Source organism: Liolophura sinensis, chromosome 1 (assembly GCF_032854445.1).
Source record: "Liolophura sinensis isolate JHLJ2023 chromosome 1, CUHK_Ljap_v2, whole genome shotgun sequence".
Taxonomy (NCBI): domain Eukaryota; kingdom Metazoa; phylum Mollusca; class Polyplacophora; order Chitonida; family Chitonidae; genus Liolophura; species Liolophura sinensis.
In genome coordinates, this window is record NC_088295.1 from 16,663,071 (window position 1) to 16,677,440 (window position 14,370).

Genomic DNA, 14,370 nt, shown 5'->3' on the forward strand with positions numbered 1-14,370 from the left:
TTCCTCTTAAAGTGTTTAATATTGTAAATTACAATGATCTACTAAATGTGCTTGTGAAAAAATCCGAAGTATAGTTAGTATGCAGAGAAACATAAATATGAGAGCTAATATAAAAAAAATTGTCCTTTCGGCGCTTAAAATCTTTGCCAGAAATGGTCTAAAGATAAGAACGTAGAACATTCTGTCTTTGGCACATGGCTTGTGCTATAGTAAAGAAAAAGATTGTGTGTCAATCCACGATATCAGTACTAACTGATGCTCATGGGATTGTCAAACAAGTTCTGAGGGCTCCTATAGGGTGCGAAAGGTAATTCATGACCTTCAGAGAAAATACCTTATTGTTCTTGCGGAAAAAGTTCCTAATAATATTATATTTGTCTGCAAGAATTATTACTATCATGATCTTGTATAGGAGCTTAATATATAACTAGAACAACTGCCGCAGCATTAACGTATTCTATAACGACCTATGCTCTGGAGGAACTATTTAAAAGACAGCAGTCCTTTCTCCAATCGAGGAGTATATCCGTACCTTCCCGTCACAGCGACATACCACAACTTTACAGGATTCCAAAAATGCATTAATCCTCACACAAAGCTCGTTTTATTGCGGAGTCAAGAAACTGCACCACCAAACTTTTATTCATTCTCTCAAAAAATTTCACTACAGGTTTTGGAAAGAGTACTCTTGTGCAATTGCAAAAAAATTCAGGCGTCAACTGTAGGTGGATTCTTAAAAACTCCAGACGTCACATTGAAGAACTAAACACTTTAATACACGCACCGTACAAGGACATTTCTACTTGAGATTTCCCCACTGTCTACACTACTATTCCTCATACAGATTTAATTCATACAATTTTTTCACTAATTGTGTCGGTGTTTACTCAGACTGTTACTACATTAATGTCAAAGGCAATAGAGCCTTCTTCAGTTCCACTACATACAAGGGTTACCATTCAAGAGAAGTTTCCTTATTCATCGAGTATCTTGAATTTCTCATTAATAACATCTGTGTGAAATTTTGGAAAACTATATATCAGCTGTGTATAGTGTGCAGATTGTGCCCCACTTTTGCATGGTTGACCTATACCTGTTCTCGCATGAATGCGACTGTATGCAGAAAATACGAAATGGAATAATTTTCGTCAAACTCTGTTTTTCTCGTTAACTAAAGGGTATGTTGATGGTCTGCTATATCTTTAAACAAGACATATATAACAAAGACCGTGACAGATAAATGTTCACTTTCACTCGATTTAAAGAAAACGACAGACTCTTCAGATGGTACATTCTATCTAGGCCTATATATGAGCACAAAGACCAAAACGGTTTTTCTCTCACGCAAGCTTTGCGACAAGAAGGATAGTTTCAACTTTGATAGTGTATTCTATCCTTATTTGGACAGCAGTATACCGAAGGGTCGACGATTTCGATTATTGTCACAAATTATTACTGCAAAGACTAGTATGCCAATGTTAATGTCTATCAAATGCCTTCACTCTATTAAGTGAAGGCATTTAAGGGTGGGGGCTGTATATCTTCATCATGTTGAATTAAAATGGTGCGTCATGTATATGAACGCAGCGCAACTAAGACATATTGTATTATCAACTTGTATATTAGCATGCTATATGATTTATGTCCATATGGGTTGACGGCTGGTATAACAATATCTGTTTCGAGGCATATACTCAGATGTAGGTTACCACTCCCTCGTTCTATTTCCTACCCTCTTTCACCTTAGATTATTGGATCTCGCCACCCTGGTATGGTAAATCATAACATACTCTCAACGACACTGGATATCGTATGTGAAAAGATGTCCCTCGATCGGAAACGTATCTATTTACGTTGTAATACAGCAGTCTTAGCCTTACTGGTTTCTCGCCAGTAACTGTCGGTACACTGGTCAGGAACAGCCAATCATGCTGCTACAGCTTCCGGTACACTTCTGATTCCCTAAAGGCTTTTCCCCAAATGTCCCTCCAAACCAGAGTCCATTGTGATGAGTCCTACCAGACTATCTCTAGCCAGATTCCAATATTTCTGATTTTTAAATGTAGGGGTCTACTTTATACGTTCCTCCGCATTCGTCAGCACTTGCAAAGACCCAAAAGAGGCAAGACCGGGTCTTCGTCCCATTTTAATGATCCAAATATAGCCAGATTCCAATAGTTTTACGGACTATAAATGATATTTCTAGTTTCTAAAAGTTATTCGTAAGTCAATGTGGCTGCAGTGAGCCAAAAGACTTACAACAGATTCTCTTATACTTTGGATACCTGAATCTTCTTGCTCTTACTTAAGGACACAAATACAACCATTTCTAACTGCTCTTCGCTCTTCTTACACAGTGTATATGCGCCAAAAAAGTTCGGGACAAGTTCCACTACGTGCTGACTTCAATAACGTTCCAATACTGAAAACCAAAATTTGTTTCATATTAATAAGACAAAAGTTTCAATAGCACTTTATATTCTGTGTTCATAACATTTGTTGTTTTCACGCCTTTTCATGGGAATGTCTGAACTGAATATGCGGATTTTATGGGCAGCCCCGGCCTCTGCCTGGTTTCTTCTCGCCATAATGCTGGCCACCGTCGCCTAATGAAAGTGGATATTTATTTATAAATTTTATTATAACTTGAATAGAAAGAAAATATTATTTTGCGCTTTTGTTGGCTTTTTGCAAGCCTTTGGTAGAGTTTGAACTGATGCGCGGTGCCAAAAACTGTAGACGTCATGCCGGGATAACAAGCAAATGTTTTAATTTGCACCATGTATCACTCAGTTAAGCGATGTATTTCAAATGGCGATATAACTATCCTAGCTGAAAATTAAAATGGTCTCTGAAAGTTAATGTGGATAAGACAAACATTAAGATATTTAGTAAACGCAAACGTAAGAAATTGAAATTACTGATGCACATCGTTAGTTGGGTGTTCAGATGAAGTTTAATGGCTCATTTTAAATGCTAGAAAGCTCTTAATCAATGAAATAAAGCTTTGTTTGCAATGACACGAAAAATTACATATTCGTCGCGACCTGTAGGCTCCACTCTTTCAAGCTTTTTGATCAAATGACTTTCCCGATTTGTTTATATTCTTGAGATTTGGGGTTTTAAAACATTACATTTTTTTTTTTGGACATTTTTAAAAACTATACTCGGTTTAAAATCGAGTACAGCAAATCATGTGGTTTATGGCGAGGTGGGTGTGTTATTACGCAGTGGTAGCGAAACGAAGCAATGTTATATAATATGTAGACTTTTGTTCGTCATGAATAACATTCGTAAATTTCCATAGCTGGAAAGTGTTAAAAGTATCCTCAATGGTTATATTTGGAAGAAATCAATTTGTACTCAGTGCTGTAAGTTTTTTATCATTCTTTGAGCGTTGCATGAAAGATCATATTGTTCAAATTAGCACTCCGATACATCTTTATCAACTAAAGGTGTTACATACAAAATGTTTAACACAAATTTTGAATTTGAATTTTATTTGGTGCAATTTGGCTCAAAAGTACGTAAATTGTTATCTAAATTGATAGCCAGTAATTACCACTTACCTAGTGAGCGGAGACGATGCTTAAAACAGGTTAGGCGAAAGCGTTTATATGTAAAAATTGCGAAACCAACAGTGCTGGTGATGAATAACAAACACTTCAAAATGATTTGTCATACACTGCATGCATAATTTTACTCAAGAAATACATACCCGAAAATATTACACCCAGTGTATATAAACCGCAATAGTTAATTATTCCAGTCTACGGATATTAAAAAAAATATGTAATGTATTTAGGTTTATTAATGAATGAATGCCTATAATATTTATAATGTCTCGTATTTGCTGTTCTGTTCCATCATCAGTGTTCAGTAGGCCAACATACATAATGTGCTTACTCCTCGTGTCATCTTGCGTGCATGATGAAGAGTGCGATAAATAAAGTTTTAAAAAGTTACAGGTCAGTTGAAACGCATAGATCTAATGTTGATTCTTCGCTTTGTATTTCATATTTCATTTACGACTGGGACATCAATCGGGAAACTTGTGCCAATCTATCCAAATGCACATGACTCGATCTATAACTGATCGTGCGTGCAGGCTGACAGCTTGAAACAGTTAAACTTAGCCCTGGCAGGCTCACTGCCTCAGTTGCCGATAGCACGCCTACATCAATAGACCAATAGAGGGCGCTGTTGTCGTAGTTTTTCTAACATGTGAGTTTGACAAGACAAGCGAACTGCAGCAAAACAAACTGATCACAGCCTTGTGGTTGAACTTAAAAGCTCTGTGGATTTTTTACTAATTAAGGTAAGTGTTATGGTAGTTAAGCCGTGATGATCGTGAATTAGCTATGTTGTTATAAATTTTAAAGCCTTTCAATGAATGGCATTTTTGTGTGATCGACCGGTGTAATTCAAGTCAAGTTTGCTCTGAGCTACTACAACGACGCTCGGCCAACATAAGAAAATGTATTCAAGTCTTTCGGTCCTAATTTGAATTACACCGGTTGATCACACAAAAATCTCTTTCTGGCCTGTAAACAGAATGTTGGGTGGAATACAATTTTCGCACCCCCCACCCTGCATGAAGATAAACAAAAAATAAATAAAATTCCAAACATGGCAGACGTTGATTTGAGTTGTTCGATTCGAAAGTTTAAACGGCTGGATTACTGTTGAAAGATGGTTTACCAATGCTGGTTTTGACGTATTACATTTCGGGCGTTTTAGGGAATCGGTGGATAGCAAAAATAAGGAAGGGTTCGAGCCGTTTTATTTTTTTTATTTTTTTTTTTTTAGTGAAATTGTCCATATTGTGGAGGCCCATATGACCGAAGCTGGGCTGTTCAGCAGCAGAGATATCCATACTATCAGCATCCATTATCCTGAAGTGCAGGCTTTTCATTTTCAACAATTTCATGTATATTGTCTGTATTTTTAAGCGGAAAAACATTGGAAAATGTAGAAATATGTACATTGACCACATTGACGCTTGAGGTCTGTTCTCAGCAATTTCTGATATTTACCTGCCTCAACATTTATCTGTTAAATCGTGGGTTGAGTTGAAAAATGTGGTAGGTCCATTCCGAAACACACTTTGGGGAACAAAGTTGGCCTTGAAATCCACTCCAAGGTGGTGGCACATACGGTTATCTGGTGTGGACTGAGAAGAGATGAAAACCAGATAAAGTGTTGACTCTTCTCTCTTTAAAAATTGATAGCTGCAAGCCTAACCCTGAAAGACTCCAACTCCTTTTCTTATACTGGCCTAGCATCGTTGGAGTCACGACGTTGACAATGTTAATTTCTCAACGAAGGCCCAGGCCGATTCTCTTTGTTATTGAACAAGTTTCGCGTAAATAACAGACACCAACCTAAAGACCTGCTTTACACATCCACCACACTGCCACCATGTGTCCCTACTCTCTTTAGAATAGATTTATTGTAGGCATGAAGGCTTCCAAGGTATGCACTGACTGGAGCCTTTAGAGTTGATTTTTCTCCCTCAGCTGACTGGAAAAAATGTTCTTTCTCTTAACGTACATGACGCCAGATGAAATCATCGCTAAAGTTTTCATTTAAGACTGATAGTGTGATCTTGTCTTGTTAGGTTGATTTCCGTATCTCTTGGCGCACTGTTCCAAGATATAAGTACACCTAACTCGCCATGACAGCGCAAAGTTGTTTTAATGAGCAAGAAAGAAATATTGCGACTTGGGAATGGATTTACACTCACAGGAGTGGTAATAAAGATCCTATTCTCTGTCATGTACACCAGCAATTGACGAGTGCAGCTGTATTGAAGTGGATTTAACGGCCCACATCGTTCCACAAAGTGTCTTGTGGAATGGACCACGTTTTTGAATTCTCAATTAAAATTATTGAAAATAGACCACAATTTAATTGAACTGAAGGGTCTCTAACTGTCTAAAACAAAGTTTACCAGTATGTTTCTAGCGTATGAAGAAAATTATGCCAAATTTGTTTTAAATTCATTTTTGAGGTATCCCCCTATTTTATGCATATTTTCCGTCAATGGCCAGATTTTTATGGAAATTACAGCATCGTTGATCTTGCTCATAGTGCGGTAAACACCGCAAAGTGCCCCAAGACCATTGAACTGTGGCCACTATGGTGATGAACCGAGGCGTATTTAATTTATCAGTTGGCACCAGTTTGATTTCCTTCCTTGCATGCAAACAAGGCTGTCATTCATAGATATTTCCCTATAACTGCTACTGCTACTGCTCCTGCAGTTACTGAACTAACTTACCTACCATCATCACAAGTGCTACCCGGTTCAAAGCTCGAAGTTTATCCCCACACTGTTCAGTTTAGGCCAGGTGTTGCTCACTCTACACTATTCTTGAATTACCAAATTCGGATGTACCAACTGTTGCAGTTAGTACATCCTGTACAGTGAACGGAAGTTGATTTGTGTAAGTGACAGTGACGACATGAATGCTTTTCCCTGAGGTTAAAATGTCTGACCAATAAAATTACAGCGTTAATCTGTTTAAACAAATTAAAAGAAATGTTTTAACATCTGATTTGAAGAAAGCATTGAACATTCACCGTTGAGTATTTTTTATATGGTTGGGTCAAAAAGTGCTAGAATATTTGCTGGCTCTCTCACTTTTGCAGGGGCACAATATTCAGTAAACTTATTAGTAAACTTTATTTATGTATTGTTAGTCTTTCTTGCATGAATTAACCGTTAGTTTATGATCTAGTATTGGACAGCATACCTTTCCCCTTAAACCACGTCACCTTACTGTGCACTAATATATTTGTGTTAGACAACAATATTCACAAACAGATGACAAAAAATATGACTGCGATATTCCATTGTTTTGTTAAAAGGAAAGAACACACCCGACCAGAAGTATACACATGTATGCATTGATAAAGTATCCCATATAAAGTTACTTTTATAACATTGCATAGAATAGTGAACATTGGGAAAATCAAATGCACTGCCATGTTACGAATTTTTACCAATCAGGCGCGAGTTACTTCTATAACCCAAAATACATAACTGTCTCCACTGATGTCGTGCAGACGCTGTTTTGCCTTTTGACAAGAGGTGTGTTATGTAGATATGGTGTTTCTCTGTTAAATATGTCCTATCCTATGGCCTCGTAAGAATGCATTGAAAGGTTTTTTTAAAGATTTAGCAAGCATGTAAGAAAAATATGACCGTTGAGGTATGTTTCCACCCTTCTTCCAAAATTAATAAGGTTCCATCATTTGTTCTCTGTTGTTTTAAAATGGCCCTTGTGTAAATATCTCGTGATCACGTACAAATTCCAGAATAAATGTTGATTTATATACCCTATTTTCTCAACCTTTTCGCATATGGAAGAGTAGCCTTCAGTGCAATTTATGCACATTTTTAATTTGATTTTGGAAACTACATTGGTTGGGTTGGCCAGGTTTAGAGCGTCACAAAAAGTATAATTTTATCAGTCTGCACAGAATAATACCCTCAGAATATGCTTGAATAAAGACCTTGCAAACATGCAAAATCATTGACGATGATTGACAGTATTTATCAAGCACAGCAGAAAAGTATGACTGTGGACTTTTCAGGTACATTCTTTTTCCAAAATAGCAAAGGTTGTATAATTTGTTGTGTTTTCTTTTCAAATGTTAAAACTGTACTTAAATACTCAGTATTGAATTTAAAATTTAAATCCCCAGAGACTGTCATGTGTTCTCACCTGTGACACCTAAAGCATCCTGACCTATGTGAACTGTTCACATGTCATTTTACTTAGTTACTCATACCACATGTATATAAGTCATATAGGTTATTTGTGTCCAGCAATCATGGTCAAGTGGGTACTTTTATTTACATGTGGCTGCAGTAAGCACCTGGCGGGCCTCAGTTGTCATGGGGTTAAGGAAACACCATTGTCCAGGCTAGGAGACCAACAGGGTCACAGGTCACCAGTCATGTAAATATATAGTCATATGAATATATAGTACTGGCAGTGAGCAGTTAATTTTTACAAAAACATTTATCATAAAAATGATCAGCAAAGCATGCAGTGCTATAGTGTGTGTATCCAAAAGAATTTTAAAAAAGACGAAGTTGAATATGGAAGAATATTTCCCTTTTCTGCTTAGTCATGAAAACAACATTTGTTTGTATGTAACAAAGTGCATGTAGTGCACTTAGGTTTCACTGAATGTAGGTCCACTACATTTTATCACATGAAGAATAGTGATAAGTTATACATCACACTGTAAAGATATATCGACTAAACATGCCAGCCATTTCACACATTGTCATTGTCAAGTTTTTCTGTTTTTTTTTTTTGCAGTAATTTCACAATCTTTGTTATTGAGCAAGAACTGCTGCCCTGTGTGTCATGCATTGTGGGTCTTTTTATTGCTGCCCTGAGAGTCATGCATTGTGGGTCTTTTTATTGCTGCCCTGATTGCTCAACTGTGGTAGATTTATGAATCATTGCAGGCTATATAAAGGAAAGTCACAAACACCTATATATCACAATAAGAAACCTGTTTCAAGGTGTAACATACTTGTAAGTATAGGTCTACTTGACAATTTAGTTGTGCACAGTAGAGGAAGGAACTAAAGGTTTACACCTTGACTGTCTCTTAGCCCATCAGTCGTTCAGTCCATCACAAATCCATTTTCCAGACTGTTTAAAAAAGGAGCATCATGTCGAATGAAAGTTGAATGAAAAGACAAGTTACAGATCAATTTTTTGATTAGGACCATATCATCCATTTTCAAGAAACTTTTGGCAGTTTCTGTCCTTTTTTTTTTGACTTTCCTAGAATTTTTCTAGATTAACTTTTCAAAAATGGTTCATCATATTGAACTAAAACTTGGTACATACACATGGCTTCACCATGACAAGTTACAGAGCCTTTGTTTCAATTTCGAGCTGTTTCGTACAACTTTGACAAAATTAAGCCCGTATTTGTTCTTTTATGGACTTTTGGTTATTTGGTTATTCTGAATAGAACCGTGATACATGGCTTCACCCAGAAAAGTTTTGGGCCAGTTTGCCTTTTTTCAACAAAATTATAGCCATTTTTGTTCTGCTGTGAACTTTGACGTAGTTATTATTCTGTTTGAAAGGGACATGTCTTGCCTTCATGTAATGTTGTCAGAATGCTTGTTTAGAGTTTTAAACATATTCTTGTAATTTGGGCTTTTTGCTACCCTGAATTAAAAGCAATATAAAGCAACTGTTAGGGTTATTTCACCATTCATGTCAATTATTAAAATGATGCTATCATTCAAGATTTGCCGTGTGTTTAAATGGAAGAATTTTATTCTTGAAATGTGATTCCTTGTAATGGTGTACACAGTTACGTTAAGAAGACATTCCTGATGTACATGTATCTAGTTACTGTTTGTACTAGGCCTGGGTGCAGCTTCAGTGTAATTAAGTTTTATTGAGTAAGGAACAAGAGCAAGGATGACAACTTTTAACCAGATGAAAAACAGGAGTGACGTGAATGAATGTGATACAGATATATATGATCATCTATTATTATCTGTGGACATGTAAACCTTTAAATGTGGTAACCCTTCAGCTGTTGTCCCTGGCAACTACTCAGATATTTCTGGCACATCCTGGATCTAATTATAAATTAAAGTAAATTGCGCTTGGGGTATTTATCACCTTAGTTTCTTGAGAAGAAATCTCTGCTCATGCTCTGACAAACTACATGTAAGTAAATAATTTGCATTTCTAAGTTTGAAGAAGTTAACACCCAAATATGTTAAGTGTGATGAGTAGAGACTGTACATGTATGTTGTTGTATTGTCATTGGTTACTGTGAAAATCATACACAATGGAAGGTTTTTGTTTTTCTTTGAGGTGTAGCTTAATCTGCCATATTACAGCATAAAAGATGGACAAGTTGTCAATATGTCCTAGAGCCGATTTTTTAATATACTTAGTATTATTCTTAGAGCTATTTAATTCAACAAAACTGTTTAATCATAAATGCCGGCCTAAAAGAATTAATTGATGTTATGTTGTCGACTGTTTCAGATGATTTACTGCCAGTGATCAGATTATTGTTCAAAATGGGTAGGCTGTTCTCACAGATCAAGATTTTACTATGGAAGAATCTCCTCCTGAAAAAAAGAAACAAAAAACAGCTCATATCGGTAAGATATCCTACATAACAATATCTTGTGCTTTGTCATCTATGATTTTTGTCCCTACAATATTTGTCAAATTGAAAGCTCCCGTATATATACAGCTGAGCTAAGAAAATCACACTTGCCATGTGGACTGTAGACAGCACTGGTACAGTGGCATGATGTCACAATAACGTGCCATGGAATGCAGCGTCACAAAGAAAAATGAAGTCAGCCTGCGAGTAATTTAGCCATGCAGCGTATAAATTTAGGGTCTCAGAGAAAAAATGATGTCAGTATGCACTGTAATTCAGCTGCATAGGGTTTAAATATTAAATACCCCTTGTGGGGATGACCTGCAGCTCTGAGAAATGTATGTCAGCATTTGAACCCAGCTGATTAGTCAATGACAATGGAGAATCACGGATGATGTACATGTAGGGCCAGTCAGTCTTGTACCTTGATGCATACATGTACGTATACTTGTGGTGTTTGAAAGTGGTGTAATCGATAGGATGGTACAGTGTGCTTGTCATGGTAACATATGGTTACAAATTCAAAAAAAGAACAGAAAATCTCCCTATTCTTTTGTTTTTTCAGTCATGCATACCATACGTGTACATGTATTTATGTTTTCTTTTGGCAGGAGCTGTTGATGCCAATTTACTTTGTGAGTCTGTTGGCCATGATCAAAGCTTTGGTGTCTCCAAAAACTCTTCCAGTAGTTCCGCAGTTTCAGAGTAATACCCTCAACAACAGATCCTTGTTTCCATGGCCATCGTCTCATATACTGGTTGCCCCGGATACGCCATCCATCCAGAATATCATGAACATTGTCAGCAAATACATGAATGTCACGTATAGTATGTACCCATCTCAGGCTGAAGCTGAGAACACATACATTGAGAATGCAGCAAATAAAAACCTTGGAGTGGTATTCCAGTATGAGAATGGCAACTTGAACTATGCAATTCGGACCCCGTATAGCTTAGCAGCCAGTCCAACAAAGATGTTTAATTATTTGTCAGGTCAGTACAGTGTTTCTTCCTCTAGTTAAGTATGGAATATTTGCATGACCTGAGGCCACAATTGAAGGACAAAGCAGCACCTGGTTAAACATATTTCTATCGAAAGCAAGATAGTCAAACTTTCTAAAAAGTATCATACTTTATTATTTTAAAGGGATTTCACTAAATGACATGTAGAACAACATGACAGTACAGCACAAGTGGCTGGTTTGAATATAGGTAGCTATCTTGGGAATTTTATCTAATCAAACACTTTGCTATAAGGTTACACAGCATAAGTTGTGATGTGGCCTTTATCCATTCACTCCATGCAGTGACATATGATAACACAGACCTACTGCATAACACATCATTTTGGGATTGTTTACAATGATTTATTTACATGTAGCCGAAGGGGCATTTTACAGTGTTGTGGGACAGGTCTGTATCATTTACGGAAGACCACAGACGTAAAATTAGTTGATTCACAAGCTATGTAATATTCAACAACGGTATCACAAATCATGTCAGACAGCAACCTTCTGTCTCTACCTAAACTGCATTCATCTTGATCCCCAGTAGACATTAAACCTACTTAGACATGCAGTTCAAATTATACAAATACATTTTTTGTTGTTCCTGTTACCATTTAGTCAGCATGCAGTTGCTAAATAACAAATGTCAGAGTCAGTGAAAATTCATTAGGGCTGCGGAAGGTTGATGGGAATGAGAAGACAGCATCTCATCGGACAGTGTTTAAAATTAATTAAGTCTTATTATATAATATTTTTTTCTAGAATTTGAAGACATTAAGTTTTGCACTTTGTCTTTACCTGAGATTTTTTTTCTGTTTTCTTTTATAAAATACAGTAAAATTATTGAAATGCTGTGTTTAAGTTGAGGTGCTTCCTCTGACGTCCGTGATAACTAGGTCAGCTCTGCTCTCATTTTTAGCAGACCTACTGTATGAACAGTTCAAGGAGTGAAAGAAATACCCTTCCAGTATGTCCAGTTTGCCAGAAAGCTATTTATCACTTCATGGCCAAAGTCCACAACTTTAATCTGCCATAGGGTACTGCTTAGACTATTATACGGGAAATACATGTACCTTCAACGTTAGAGAGCTAGAGTAAACATGAAATCACCTTGCTGTTGATAATGGAAACACGCTGAAGCTGTGACGACAAAGTTTTTATTGGGTTGGAAAAAAAATTTAAATTTATTGCCAGTTTAAGATACTTTGAGTGGTAGTTTTTCATTGAACATTCACATTAGTGAGGTGCTGTCTTTCACCTTAATCAAGCGACCATTTTCTCAAAATCACAGATGTTATTAACATCAATTTCTTGATTAGAAAAATATTATTCTGTTAAACTTGACTCTTAAAAATTATGACTGTGAAAAGGAATATAGCACGGGGCCTTCATGGCCGTTGTGGGTAGCACGCCGGCACACCGCATGATCCTGGAGCCTCTCACCAATGCGATTGCTGTGAGTTCAAGTCCAGCTCATGCTGGTTTCCTGTCCAGTTGTCTGTGGGAATATCTGCCAGCTACATTTACATGGTCATGGGTTTCCTCAGGCTCTGCCAGGTTTCCTCCCTTCATAAAACTGGCTGCCATCGTGTAAGTGAAATGTCCTTCGCTACAGCAGAAACACCAATCAGATCAGTCAGTCAAAGTATACTACAGGTCTGAAGTTTATTTTACATAAATATTTACTGCAGCTTGAGGTAAGACAAAACAGACTCATGACAAGATTGGCCAAAAAGAGGTGTGAAAAAGAGCTTGACATTTTGACAAGCAAGTCTAGAGTTGTAATTGATGGTCACTTTGAATGGTTGAGTACAGTGAAGAAAGAAAAGGGGCTCACTATAGGCTCCTTATAGTTCAATGTTAATGAGACAAAATGGCCTGCCGTGATTGTGTTGTTTTTGAATGATGGCAGGACTTCTCCGGGCTTGTACATACTCAGTGAATATTTTTTATTTCAACACAAGCGATTTAATTTATGAAGGAACTTGAAAACTTCGTTAAGACGTTACAATCAGAATTTGTTTCAAAACCCAAATCTTTGGCAACCATGTCACTTTAATAATTATTGGCCACAAAATTATAGTTGTGGGGCCATTTGGATAGTTTTACTTGAAGTTTGGGAATCTCCTCCAGTATGGCATAGACCTTGATCTCACTCAGCAGGTGCAAATCTGTGAGTCACACAGGAAAATGTCATCACTTACTTGCCTAAGATTGGAAGTTTACTCTAGGAACTCATGCTTCTTCCTTCCATTAAAGTTACCAATTTTATATCAGGGGAAAATTCTTCATATTGATGTTAAACACTATTCGAATAGATAGATAGCTGCAATTCCTCATTGGATTCCAAGAATATGGACTATGTTATGTGTGTGTGTATCACAATTGTCTAGGTGGGTGCCGTGACCCCAATGGCTTGGGTGACTGTGATGCTAACAAGTACCTGCAGTCGGGATTTGCAGCTCTTCAGCTGGCCATCAACACAGCCATTATCAGGGTGAGTTGCACTGCCAGGAAGAGAAAACACAGTCCAAATTGGCCACCTTTCAGCTCCTTCCATAGATTGCTACCTGATAACATACATGTTTTCTAGGCAAGATTTGTAGAGAAGTTGTATGAGCAAGCTTGCAGGATATCTTAAGTTAACCTGTCTGGATCTGTTAACCCGGATGTGTGCCAAGGGGACACAGTGCAAGAAGAGGGGAACCATTTCCTGAGTAGTGGGGCAAAATATCAAAGTAGGCGAGTCTTGGGGACTGCCAGTCAACAATGGTTGCTCCGTGGTGGATGGAATTCTCTAACAATTAAATCATACTGTAGTACTGTGTGTGTGAAACACATGCTTAAACACATTTTTTTGCACAATCAGCCATTTTTAATATCCCATCAAAGTTGAAAATTGACAGTTTGTATGAAGCTCTTTTAGTGCAACTAATGCCTCTTTTAACCAGTGTTGAGTTCTACAAGGCATTTTGTTAAATGAGGCTAAACGATGCTGAAATCGATGAATCCCATTGATGATTTCTCACAAGAAACTTCGTTACAGACTTTCTTCACATTTCCCATGTTGTTGTACAAATTCTGATGTACTGAAGCGTCTTGATGGTTGTTGTCTTTGTGCTTGTTGAACCTGCCATTTACCTTCAGCTTACCTCGTGGACAACTGTTGTCATCACATTTGTTG

The 14,370-nt window shown here is 37.2% G+C and overlaps 1 protein-coding gene across 1 annotated transcript in view; it reads left to right on the forward strand.

The window, feature by feature from the left end:
• The first annotated feature begins 4,259 nt into the window (after nt 1-4,259).
• Nucleotides 4,260-14,370, forward strand: part of LOC135469449 (cholesterol transporter ABCA5-like) — a 40,910-nt gene continuing 30,799 nt past the window's right edge. The window contains exons 1-4 of the mRNA XM_064748051.1: nt 4,260-4,318; nt 10,053-10,171; nt 10,791-11,172; nt 13,580-13,683. Of these exons, the coding sequence (XP_064604121.1) occupies nt 10,088-10,171; nt 10,791-11,172; nt 13,580-13,683 (570 nt within the window). The 5' untranslated portion in view covers nt 4,260-4,318; nt 10,053-10,087. The remainder of the gene's footprint in view (nt 4,319-10,052; nt 10,172-10,790; nt 11,173-13,579; nt 13,684-14,370) is intronic.